Source organism: Schistosoma haematobium, chromosome 1 (genome assembly GCF_000699445.3).
Source record: "Schistosoma haematobium chromosome 1, whole genome shotgun sequence".
Classification (NCBI taxonomy): Eukaryota; Metazoa; Platyhelminthes; class Trematoda; order Strigeidida; family Schistosomatidae; genus Schistosoma; species Schistosoma haematobium.
In genome coordinates this window covers 59,245,816-59,259,839 of record NC_067196.1, presented here as the reverse complement: position 1 = coordinate 59,259,839, position 14,024 = coordinate 59,245,816, and the positions used below count along the sequence as shown (strand labels likewise).

General features: G+C 32.3%; 1 protein-coding gene across 1 annotated transcript in view; it reads right to left on the bottom strand.

Moving 5' to 3' along the window:
- Positions 1-747: 747 nt before the first annotated feature.
- Positions 748-14,024, bottom strand: part of SEMA6A_1 (Semaphorin-6A) — a 91,061-nt gene continuing 77,784 nt past the window's right edge. The window contains exons 10-12 of the mRNA XM_051209212.1: positions 6,350-6,833; positions 3,407-3,586; positions 748-2,400 (exon numbers count right to left, since the gene is read on the bottom strand). Of these exons, the coding sequence (XP_051074644.1) occupies positions 1,382-2,400; positions 3,407-3,586; positions 6,350-6,833 (1,683 nt within the window). The 3' untranslated portion in view covers positions 748-1,381. The remainder of the gene's footprint in view (positions 2,401-3,406; positions 3,587-6,349; positions 6,834-14,024) is intronic.

The window sequence follows — 14,024 nt, the reverse complement described above, 5'->3', positions numbered from 1 at the left end:
ACAAGTTTAAGTGTAATAATTCTTGTAATTGAGTCATATACTAGATCCATCTTGAATACTTTGTTCATAATTTCAGTTAATTACTAACATACAAAAGTTGCATTGATATTATAAGTAGCTTTATACGAACACGACAATATTAATCTGAATTAAATTAAAACTTAAACTATAATCGGAATGGGTTTTGTGGAGATTTTAGAAATTTCACTGATTGGAATCATGTATCAATCGAAGCTAGACCACCATGGAAAACCTGGAAGCACTGGACGGTCGTTCCACCCTAGTATGGGACTCCTCAGCAGTGCGCATCCACGATCCTGCAACCCGCGAGACCCGAACCCAGGACCTATCAGTCTCGCGCCAGGCGCATAACCAACTAGACCACTGAGCCGGCCGGCATCCAACGGTGTTAATGTCTAACTTCAACCAAACAACGAAGTTGCTCCACCGTATACCATTGTCTTCAGTGAGCTGATATCTCACAACAGACCTGGTTGAACTCCACTGGTAACGGCTTCTCACTAGAACCCCAGGAGTATCTCTTGAAGTCAGTCACTAGTGAACAGATGATTATTATCAGAAGTCCTGAAATTGATTAGTATCTTGTTTGAATAGAATCATCAAAGTCTGTATAGATAAACAATAATATACAGATCAGTGTTTAGATGATTGAATTCTCTTGACAACTATGTGAAAATAGTTTAACTAGTTAAGGCAAATAACAAAACAAAACAAAATAAACAAGACAAATGTTAAGCATGCAATAATACTTTTGTTGTTTTTGTTGTATAAAATAAACAAACTTTACAATTATTAATTAAAATGACTAAATACATCGATAAATTTTACATATATAAGTCTTATATTATATGAAGCTAACTTCTAATGTTTCATTAAGGATAATACATTCAATTTAAGTGTTTAAATAGTCATTCAAATATAGATTTCCATGTAAATTTATAGTTTTATTCATAGTAATGATAATAATATTTTCTCAAAGAGACTATTATTATTATTATTACTATTAATGATAATGATAATATTTATAACGATAATAATTATGATAAACATCATTTTAAATAATTCAAGTTGATAAACAAGATTGTACAGGACAATGATGAAATATCCTTCTGAAGATTTCGTTTCATACTACTTATTTTTCCTAAATATTTTAAATCACGTTTACATGAAGAAATATGAAAGAAAAACGAATTTTTACTTTTTTTTTTTTTGGTTTTACACACAAATATTGAATGTTGACACTTTTGAAAATTATTTATTACCTAAAACATTATCGTTGAATTCTTTTGTTTAACCATGTTTCGTTTGTTTGTTTGTTTGTTTTTATAAAGAAAAAGCGTTTATAACCTATAGAACAAGATTATGAAAGTTGTACTGGATTTTCAGTAACTGTAAAAGTTTCACCATCAATACATTTTGTTGTTATCATAGTATTACTAATGATATTATTGTTTAAGTGTTCATTTTCTCTAAATGATGACAATGTAGGTTGTACAAGAATAGATTTTGGAATAACAAGACCAGTATTTATTTGGTTATAATATGAAGATATTGTAGGGATTTGTCTAGTTTGATAGTCATGATGTTCAGGTAATTCAATATTGATTCTTGTTGCCGGTAAAGAAGTTTTTGTTGATGTTATCGGTTGGTTATGTATTGGTTCTATTGGTGCAGCATAGAAATAACCAGTTAAGTATAAATGCCCTAGATTTTCGTTGTTATTCTCATTTTTGTTATCAGGTGTAATATTAATTAGATTAGTTTTACAATCACCTAAAACATTTGAATTTTGTTCAGCAAATGAATCAAATGTAAACTTGTCTTTCAGTAATGTTGAAGTTGTTGACGGGTTACTTGTCACTGAAGTTGGTGACGGTGTATTGGATAGTAAGTATACACTTGTCGATATATCATGACATGGGGTGTTTAAATGACATATTTTTGTTGACTTTCGATCAACTGATCTGTTAAATCTGGTATTAGTTGGTACAACATGAGTAGATGGTAGATATTCGTAACGTGTATCTATTGGTGCTTGTGCTATATTACCTGATTTATTACACCAGATAGGTTCTTTTTCATCAATTAAACTCCACGAATGTTTACTTAACGGTTGGCTAGTAGTTAAACAAGTTTGTTGACTTTCATAAGGTAGATGACCTTTACAATGAGTAGGAATAGTTTTCATATGATTTTTCTTTGTTAATTTAGCAATATCATCCACAACATATGACCAACGATGACATCTACATGACCAAAATAATATAACTGTTAACAAACTACCAGTTAATAATCCACATATTACTACAAGTATCAAATGTGTAAGAGTGTAACCGTCAGCTTGTGTAGTGTAATGAATTCTTGATTTATAGTAACTGGCTAGGTCATACAAAGAAAAACAAAATGATTAATTAATAAAAACTTTTAAGAGATTCAATAATGAACAGTCAATAAAAATTAATGAAAATTTCATTATATTCCAGTCGTTTAGATAATTGAAATAATGACGTTAGATAACTTTTGGTTCATTTTGTAATATTATTTAAGAAGGATATTAAATTTTAAATAATATTTTTGTTGGAATAACTTTGTTCATATCTCATCTTTAAATTCAGTTCATTCCCTGAATGAACACAGATCTAAATTTATTTCTTTTCAATTGAGAGCATTTCACGGATTTTGTTATAGACTAGCATTTGTTTCAGACATCATAACTAAATAGGTGCTTCGATTATTATTATGATTATTCGATTATTATTGATACGGTATACAATTCTCAGCACAAGGTATTTTAATAAGTTTCAGAAGAAGGGTGATGGAATAGAAATCTTAGGTGAATTTTACCCATTAAATTCATTTTGGTAATGTATATTTATGAATTGTGTCCAAAGTTTGCCATCTTGCTTCAAATTTAAATTATATGTACTTAAAAATTACAACGATCCCATGTAAATCAAAATTCTGCGAATCTTTGATGGTAATAATAACGATACCCCCCTCATTTTGTCACTAAATGATACTTTGAAAATAAAATCAGTATATTACTTTCCGTGTCGGGTGTGAGGTAGTAATCCACTGAGGACAATGAAAGATGATCACGCAACGTCGCGGATTGATTAAGGTTAGACATTGACATTGTTGGTCTAGAGGTTTAGGATTTACGTTTGAGATTCAGAGTCCTGGGTTTGATTCCTGTATGTAGGATCGCGAATGCGCACTTATGAGGCGCCCCGTTCTATAAGATAACGACCGTCCATTGGTTTTAGTTTTACAATGGTGGTTCAGTTTAGATCGGTTTATGATTTCAATGAAACCGTATACAACTACTTAATTGGACGTTTATGTTATATTTGTAAGTAATTAAATGAACTTGCTGCTTAATTACCTGATTTCGGTATAACATTGGATTTTCTAAACCAGCTGTCATCGTCCAAACAAGATCGTTGTTCGATACTGCTTCCAGAACAAACTGCACTGGATCGACATTGCCTTTTCCGTATTTGAATATTAGTAGTTGGATCACAGTCACTCCAAATAGACCAAGGGAGCCAATTTTGATCGAAACCTTCAGGTAAATAAAAACTTTCACAGTTAACTTAGGATTGAGTATGGGTTAAAAATATGTGAATGCTTGCACTATTTTTGAATTGTAAGTATTTGGATTTTGTTTCAATAAATAACAGACTTACTATCCTCTCCATGAACAATCAGTGCTCATAAAAGCACCCGAATACCATTTCATTAGATGACTTTGGTCTGCTTACGTCGTTCTGTATGACAGAAACAGACAACTACTTACAGTTGTTTAGTCAAACATGACAAGTAAGTAATAATTTCCAGATGAATTAGTCCATTCTCAATTAAGATAAAATTCCCACATTTAAAATCTTTTTATATGAATCACTTTGTAAGGTTTTTGGAACTCTGTAAAAGTTTGCTGAATTGTAACGGTGAAATAAATCCACCACCATCATTTGTTCGCTACATCGATAATTACCTCTCCTCAGAAACTGCCTTAAAAATGCTTACATCTTTGACTGGTGAAATTATATGATCATTAAATGTTTTTTTATTCTTAGTACTGACCTTAATTATTAAATCTCCTTTCTTGCAGATGTTTTACGCTGACACTATTCTGGTCAATTTAACTAGTTTAAATAATATCTATACGAATCAGTTATCTGTAAAACAACCTAGCACACGTATGACAGAAGACCTATCACAGTAATTTTCGGAGTTCTTTTCCAGTACTCTCTGTTCTCATCCTTCTCTTTTGTTGTACATGATTATAATTACTCTGTAACAGTACTAGAATTGTCCTCGATACAAAACCCATACTTCTTTAGGATACTTTTGTACTTTACTATAAATAAAACCGTTTGGATATAAAATTGAGAATTTTACTACTGATATTGTAGATGAACCTAATTGAATCTTTGACTACAATTATTGACATCGAATATCGGATGTAAGAAGAAATCTTATCATGATAATACAACAATTTGATAGGAAGCAGATTCTGGAATATTTTTATGATTTACTTACTTTAATTACGTCTGTTACTCCTCGTAAAGGAGCTAGGCCGCTCACCAGCATTCTCCATCCAACCCTGTCCCAAGCAATCCTTTCCAGCTCCGTCCAGTTGTAATTCATCGTTCTCATATCTGCTTCTATTATCCAACGTAATGTGTTCTTTGGCCTTCCTCTTTTTCGCTTCCCTTCAGGATTCCAAGTTAGGGCTTGCCTCGTGATGCAGTTTGACGATTTGCGTAATGTATGTCCTATCGATTTCCATCGTCTTTTCCTAATTTCCTCTTCAGCTGGAAGTTGGTTTGTTCTCTCCCACAGAAGGCTATTGTTGATGGTATCCGGCCAATGGATGTTGAGTATCCTGCGTAGACAGCTATTTATAAATACTCGTACTTTCTTGATTGTGGTTGTAGTAGTTCTCCAAGTTTCAGCTCCATACAGTAGAACTGCCTTGACGTTCGTATTGAAGATTCTCACTTTGATATTGGTTGAAAGTTGTTTTGAGTTCCATATGTTCTTCAATTGTAGGAATGCGACCCTTGTTTTGCCGATCCTCGCCTTTACGTCTGCATCGGATCCTCCTTGTTCATCGATGATGCTTCCCAGCTATGTGAAGGACTCTACATCTTCCAGAGTTTCGCCATCAAGTGTGATTGGATTGCTGTTCTCCGCTTTGAATTTGAGGACCTTAGTTTTCCCTTTGTGTATGCTGAGGCCTACTGATGCAGAGACTGCTGCTACACTGGCTGTCTTTATCTGCATCTGTTCACGTGTACGTGATAGGAGGGCTAGGTCATCTGCAAGGTCCAAATCATCTAATTGATTCCGAGCTGTTCATTGTATACCGTGTTTTGCCTCAGATGTCGAGGTCTTCATAATCCCATCGACCACCGGAAAAAAACGGAGGGGAGAGTGTAGACAGCCTTGTCTGACTCCAGTTCTTACTTGGAATGTTTTTTATGATTAATTAAATTAAATTGTACAGAGGTAAAATCCATATTTACCAAACTCAACCATTACCCAGTTACATAAATTTACGAAGATAAACTGGAGGAATATTTCAAAATAGTAAACAAAAAGTAGGGTTTCATCTCAAGATAATTAAACAAACTTATTTCTGAACAAAACTAACTTCTGTCTAATCAAATGTTTACCTAAAAAAATTTCTGTTTCAAAAGAAAGGCAAAACTTAAGGATATCAGTTTTCTTTCATCGTCAACTTTAACTAAGCTTCTGGTACTGAGATTTTGAAAAAAATAAATCGATTTGTACTTTTTGGTACAAAAAAATAAAGGTCAACTATACTTAATTTTATCTTAAGAATTCTTAAGAATCCTGTAATACAGTGTTATTAGATGGTCTATTGAAATTGTCCTAAAAGCGATGTCCTAAAAAAGAGAAATTAGAGCAATGTATTTAGGTAGAGTTGAACAAGTATTCAAACATTAATTTTGTAGTCAAAGACAACTAATATAATGTTTTAAATATATGTTTCATAATTGTTGAGATCAATAAAAAAATGAGTAACTTCAGTTTCAGGTAAACCTATGTCCACTCAATGGTTTTAGCTCGATTCAATTAGGTCAATAATTAATGGCTTCATTTCTACATTGCTCAATATTAAAGGTGTCTTTAAAATGAGCTTGAGTAAAGCAGTCTATCACAATTTTATCAAGAGAAAGAACTGTAGTCTGATGTCGGTCATCGTCTAAAGCTTTATTTCAACTAAGTACGTGAATGAATATCAAGGTAAGTTTATTCACTTGTGAAATCTCAAAATTTAAACGTCGAAACTTACGAGTACAGTTCTTAACCTGCTGGATTCCAAGAACACAATTAACTTGGCTGATGCATAAACGGCATAAACAACTTCCCAGTAATTTCATTGAGATATTGTCGCTAACATTTTCATTGACATCATCAGTCGGTTGATTGTGAATTGTTATAGGAACCGGATCACCTGTTTGTAGTGAAGCGATCCAATTGCAATCGTACCACTTTGTCCATGAATTCTCTTTATCTTTTTCAAATGTAAAACTCTTTGTTGGACATTGGTGATTACTTCGTTGTCTATGATCAATCGATGGTGAAAATGTATTTAAACGGTTAATTTGTACGGTAGACTCAAACAGATAACCACTTGAACATCTACCTTCGGACCAATTCCAACCACAATGAGGATCTTTTGAGTTGAGACAGTCATCAAATGTTTGATATTCAGAGCAACGTGTTAGTGGTAGACGAAATAATTGTTTATTTGTCATGATATGTAAATAAGAAGCCTAAATGAAGAAAAAAAGAAAACGTTCCCACACTTTTAATTAGATTGGTGTAATATTTTGCTCATTTATAATGAAACTAAAACCTTGCGAAGGCTGATATCATATATTTAATTAACATTTAAACTGTCACTTTTACATAGACTGTCTCAACGTTATTGCTTAAATTTATTTAACAAGTTCATTAAACATAAGACAGAGTCATTCTTTGAAGGACCATCAAGAAATATTAAAATTCACAGGGTATTTTATAACTAAATTATACTGAATTTACTGTATTTTAACTGATTTCAAAATGGCTGATGAAATTCAAGCAGAACTAGCTTGTCAAACAATAACAACTCGTTTAAAGATTAAATTTTGAACTCAGTGGAATAGAGAGAAGACATAAATTCTTTAATATTTATGAAGCTCATTACTTCTTAATGCTTTATATCGATTCTTAGAAACTTAGAAACTATAAATTTAGATTTTGGCGCTTACTAAATAATCACTGAAGAATACAAAACTCAACAAAGTATATCGACTGAAATTGGTGAATGAAGTACTTCTGCTAAATTCTTAAGGCTTGTTCTTTATAAGTTAATAAAGAGGATTTAACAAATCATTTAAACTCGGAAACAAAAAAATTGACTGAAGTATAACATAAAAAGACGGAAGTGATTTAATCATAGACTGACGTCATTTGAATATTAATTGAAAAGTAGGAGTACTAGGATCCAGGTTTGTCCCACTTTAACACTTGTCACCAGCGTTTACCCCAGCTATAACAGAATGTCGAGCCCTAGGTAATCATACGTCATTACAACCTACTTATTTGGCTCGAAAAAAGTATCCTTAGTCTTTCATAATATTCCACTTTATATTCTGATAATTATCAATTTCACCAGTAAAAGATTAAGGCTTTAGATTTAACAAACCATGAAGATAATTAAAACTGTGATGGAGTTAATACAAAAATGTCATATGAAGTCACTTAATACCATAACATGTGAATACATTCCACATAATATTAGCTCAATTATCAAGTAAGTTAAATCTATTAATAAAAATTTTAATCTCGCTTTTTGGTATTGATAAGTACAAAAAACTTATTAATTAAAAATAGTTCTTACTTGAATGAATATTTATCAAATATTACCTATAAAATAACAGTTTGTTGTGTGCTACTGATATCGATAGACATAAGTAGTATGTATTATCAATTGAAAATGAAATACCTGACAGCAGAAGGTTAAGAAAATCGAAGAAAAGAGAACAAGGACAGTGAATGATTTCTGTAGAAATAAAGGAATAGTAAAGTCTGACATGATTGATTGACATTTTACAAATGAAGTATCTACAGTATGGTTCTCAGATTTTACTAAAATGTTTTGTAATTTAGTGTTCAAATATATTTGTTTGCCCCTACTTATGTTCTCATTCACTGCAACAGTACCCAACAGTCTAACAAAATAAAATATCATTTTAGTAAACCAATCGACTGGTAACTAAAAAAAATGAAAATCGATACACTTTTTTTATGGGATAATTTAACAAAACATCAAGCTGTGTCAATATTCAACTTTTATCAAAGATTCTTTTCAAAAATTAAATTTACAACCAATTCTATATGTTTAGATAAAGTAATAATATTTATTCAATTTGTTAATTAAGACAACTAATCATTCTTATTTTCATTTATTTGACTTAATTAGTTTGTATTAAAAACCAAAAATCTGATTGACACTACGTCAGTCAGTTAATCAGTCAGTTACAACTGTTTATTAAAAAACTTTTTTCTCAGTTTTCCCTTTTTTTGTTGTTGTTGTTTAGATAGAGAAAAAAATCCACTTTCGTAAAAAAAGATGATTGTAATTTCCATACTATTTTGTTTATTGTAATCAGTAATAAATAGAACATTTAAAAAAAAATTAATGAATCAAGTACTTGTAACCAGATGTAGACTAGGTACTGTACAATGTTTTGTTTTCTTTCTATACACAAACCCCCCCCAAAAAAATTCATAGATGATCAGATAACTTAAAACTACCATGAATTACATTAGTTGCTTTGAGTTGATGAAGAAAATTTTTGATTTGATTTGTATGAAACAATTTTCAGCTTTCAATTTTTATCCTCTACAAATTCTCAAACTAAATAAAATTAAGATTGTTAGATTAAAAGACACTTCTTAAAGTTTTTTTTTGTTTTCTTTTTTCGCTTCTCTCAATTATTTATTACTAGGGGTTGTGTTTTGAATTTATCATTGGAAATAAACTAAAGGAAAAGTTTTCAAATTACTTGACGAAATACAACAAAAAAGAAAAGAAAAGAAAACCAAACGAAAAAAGTTTGTTTACTTGTTTACATGTGTTTATTTATATTTTCTAATGTTTGTGTAACAAAAAACAATCAGTTAAAAGAAAGCAAACAACTTTGTGTCTAATCGATTTAAAATTGTGATAAGATAAACAGCGAATCAAGTAATTTCTCATTTAAAATGATACCAGTAAGAGATAGAATAGTTCGTAACTTTTATATATGATCTAATGATTCAATAATGATTTTACTACTTACCTTCTTAGTTCGAAGAAAAAAAATGTAACACGTCAAGTTTTGTTCCTTTTTTCTGTGCCCCCAAATGCCCTAGTACGGCGGAAGGTGGGGAGAGTCAGCTCTCTCTCTTTCTTGAAATGCTCTCGCATGGCCACGCATATACCACCACTACCAGGGAAGTCTTACTCAGTGCCTTCTCACAAAGGGATGTTGTTTACGAAATCGAGAAGACGAAACGCCAATGTCCGGCGCTTTAACCGAGTTGGTGAATGAAAAGGATTCACCTAAAGGAGTTAGAAAACCCTGATTCCAAACCAATGGTGCACATGGGCTCCAGTATCCTGAAGGAACAAAAAGCGTATGAACCAATTGTTGGTCACCGGCTACCATGAGAGTGCATCTCCTGACGTTGTTTTTAGGTTAATGGATCCGTGTGTGGTCTCCTTGCAAAACCACCTGCTTCAGTTTGGGCATTCGGGCACAGATCACACAAATCAATTGATATGTGTAGTGTATATGTACTCGGTGCCTTTTTGTACCAATATATACGTGTTCAAATATTAATAATAATAAATGATATTCTATTGTGGGACTCCTCAGCAGTGCGCGTCCACGATCCCGCTCGCGGGATTTGGTTCATGATCTCAATCAAAAACTTAACAATCTCCACAACCCCTCAACTGATATATGATATTCTGCAAGATTTTTAGTTGAATGATAACATTACTGCGAAGAACAATTCATTCCCCTACGTACAAGTATATTCAAAATTAAAATTATATGTAATAAATTCATGTGAAGCATCATTGACAACATTGAAATTATGTTTCTAAAACAAAAGTGAAGTTCAGAGTACAATAAGCTTTCAATGACTTACTTACTTACTTACGCCTGTTACTCCTCGTGAAGGAGCATAGGCCGCTCACCAGCATTCTCCATCCAACCCTGTCCCAAGCAATCCTTTCCAGCTCCGTCCAGTTGTAATTCATCGTTCTCATATCTGCTTCTATTATCCAACGTAATGTGTTCTTTGGCCTTCCTCTTTTTCGCTTCCCTTCAGGATTCCAAGTTAGGGCTTGCCTCGTGATGCAGTTTGACGATTTGCGTAATGTATGTCCTATCGATTTCCATCGTCTTTTCCTAATTTCCTCTTCAGCTGGAAGTTGGTTTGTTCTCTCCCACAGAAGGCTATTGTTGATGGTATCCGGCCAATGGATGTTGAGTATCCTGCGTAGACAACTATTTATAGATACTTGTACCTTCTTGCTGATGGTTGTGGTAGTTCTCCACGTTTCAGCTCCGTACAGTAGAACCACCTCGACGTTGGTATTGAAGATTCTCACTTTGATATTGGTTGAAAGTTGTTTTGAGTTCCATATGTTCTTCAATTGTAGGAATGCGACCCTTGTTTTGCCGATCCTCGCCTTTACGTCTGCATCGGATCCTCCTTGTTCATCGATGATGCTTCCCAGCTATGTGAAGGACTCTACATCTTCCAGAGTTTCGCCATCAAGTGTGATTGGATTGCTGTTCTCCGCTTTGAATTTGAGGACCTTAGTTTTCCCTTTGTGTATGCTGAGGCCTACTGATGCAGAGACTGCTGCTACACTGGCTGTCTTTATCTGCATCTGTTCGTGTGTACGTGATAGGAGGGCTAGGTCATCTGCGAAGTCCAAATCGTGTAATTGATTCTGAGCTGTCCATTGTATTCCGTGTTTTCCTTCAGATGTTGAGGTCTTCATAATCCAGTCGACCACCAGAAGAAAGAGGAAGGGAGAGAGTGAACATCCTTGTCTGACTCCGGTCCTTACTTCGAATGCATCTGTCAGCTGTCCTCCATGCACTACTTTGCACTGTAGTCCGTTGTATGAATTCCGGATAATATTGACAATCTTCTCAGGAACTCCGTAGTGTCGAAGAAGTTTCCATAATGTCTTCCTATCTACACTGTCGAATGCCAGAAGCTTTCAAGGACACTAACAAAATTCTTTCACGTATTCTGTTTCTTCAGGGTGTAGTGATTTTTCATCTGATCTCATAAATAAAGAAGTGTTTGGAATTTTTGATTTTGTTATCAACAATATTTAGCATATTATTGAGACTAGATAAACACATTGTCCTTTTTAAAAAATTAACGTATGTTTTCTTAGTGAGTCACTTGATAAATCTCCACAACTTAAGATCGCTTGTTCAGGATGGATAGTTACAAAATAAAAAGTATTGGTAAAACTAGGTATATTTACTCTTATCGCCAATTCTCGCTTTTATTGTCCTTACTTGAATTTAGGAATTAGATTTTAATCTAGATTAATGATCTCAACAGTATACCTGAGGTGAATGCTAATTATGTTGTCAGACATAAGTAGTATGTAACATCAACCAAAAGTCAAATGGCTGGCAGTAAAAGACTAAGAAGATAGAATTGGAGAAAACAGAAAAGAAAATAGAAAGGAATTGTGGATTGGAAGAATCAAACAGAATGTAAAGGGAAATTGAGTGAACATTTACACATGAAGCATTTATTGTATGGTTCTCATATTTTACCAAAATATTCTGTAATTTTGTATAGAATAATAAACTGATTGTCTCCGCCTGAGTGTTCATTCATTACATACCGTCCATATAAATTTTTTTAATTAAATATTATAAACTATTAGCCTGGATGAAAGTTTGTTCTGGTCAGGATTCAAGTAAACTCTGTCAATATTTAATGTAGTCAGTTTAATTTCTTTAAAAGTATTGACCAACTTTGAGTAGTCGGTACAACGGTAATAAGAGCTGTTATATTAATTTGTTTTCAATTTCTAATGTTTTCTAGTAATAATAATAATAATAATAATAATAATAGTAATAATAATAATAATAATAATAATAATGAAAAAAAGTAAGCTTTCACTGCAAGACGAATCCCTTTGTTAGAGACTACTGATTCGATTAAAATTATTTCCTACTTTTCATATAGCCTAGCACCCCTATTTTAACTAAACAATATAAATATTTAGATATTTACTAAAACACTGAAAGATTTTTATAAAAAATATGTTTATCAGTATGTCTATGAAAAATTTTGCAAGTTTACCATGCTATGAATAGGCAAATAAATGGATTTAAGAGATTTTAAGAGTTGTTCTCTGATGAATCAGCATATATATATTTTTAATATGTATTTACTAATTAATTAATTTATGGAATTTTGATATTGTCCTAACTGTAAACGTTTGTTTGATCTATTAGCTGTTGTGAATAATTCTTCCAGGAATAAATTATAAACTTGTATTACATAGTCCTAATCATGTACATATTTTTATGTTCAACTGTAAGTTAATATTTCATGTATGTAATCACATACGTGTTAAGTTTAACAAAATATAGAACACTGAAAAGTACTAGTCAATTTGTATTTAACTTTTTAATTGGTAAAAAGTAAGTTCTTCAAGTTTAGTTGTACGAGGCTGAAACTTGAAGAGCTACTACAACCATCATTAAAAAAGTACAAGTTTTTATAAACAATTGTCTACGTAAGATACTCAATGTCCTCTAGGCGAATAGCATCAGCAACTGTCTACTGTGAGAAAGAACAAACCAGCTCCCAGATAAAGAGGATATTAGGAAAAGACGCTGGATGTGTATAGAGCATACTAGGACAAGCGCTAACTTGTAATTTTGAACAGAAACGGAAAAGTGGAGGGCAAGAGAACATACTACGTTGAGAATTAGAAACAGACATGAAAAGGATGAATAGCAACTGGTATCAACTTGGAAGGGGAGCCCAGAACAGAGCTGGTTGGAGGATCTTGGTTGATGGTCAATGCTCCACAAGGAGTATTAGTATGTAATTAAGAACAATCAATAATTGGTGTACACGTAGACACTATTAGCCAAATAATAATTAGTGTTGCAGAAAAATAAACTCATGACAAAAGCGGCTATAACTAATAGAAGTTGTTCGAATAACCCTGGAACGTATAAATGGGCATGCATTGGTAACCTGTCCATCAATTATTAACCTAGCAAATCTAAACGTTATTTCAAACATTTTTGTTTATTTAAGCAGTTAAAATCAGCTGTAAAATATTCAAAAACCAAATGAATATCAGATGAAATAAGTGAGGACTAAAGCAGTTTTACTATACTTTGTATCATTTAATTATAGTTTACAAGTTGGTTTCTTAATACAGATTAAGTTAATAAAATTAAACAAGCAAAAACAGTAACATTTTGTCATCTAGACCAAATATAGATTAAACTGAGTTATATTTTTACATAAGATACTATAGCTGACATACTTCAATGGGATACATATAAATATAAAAAGGACTAATATTAAATCACTTCAAATAAGCTTGATCAGTGTAGTCAATAGTATGAAAGAATACTGTTCATATCACATAGATTTTCTAAGATCATAAACGATAGATTTACGGCTTGGAATGGGTTTATTCAACTTTTGATTATCTCTTAACAATAATAGGAACAATAACGGGGCGGATTTGCATGCATATAGCATATATTATCTCTTAGAGAAGTAAAACACGAGGTGAATATTAATTCAAATTTTCACAAAAAAATGTCACAAATTCTCATTTTAATTCAGTCAAAACTAATTTCTAATACCATGGGAAGGGTTTTTTTATAATATCAATAGTTGAGATCATG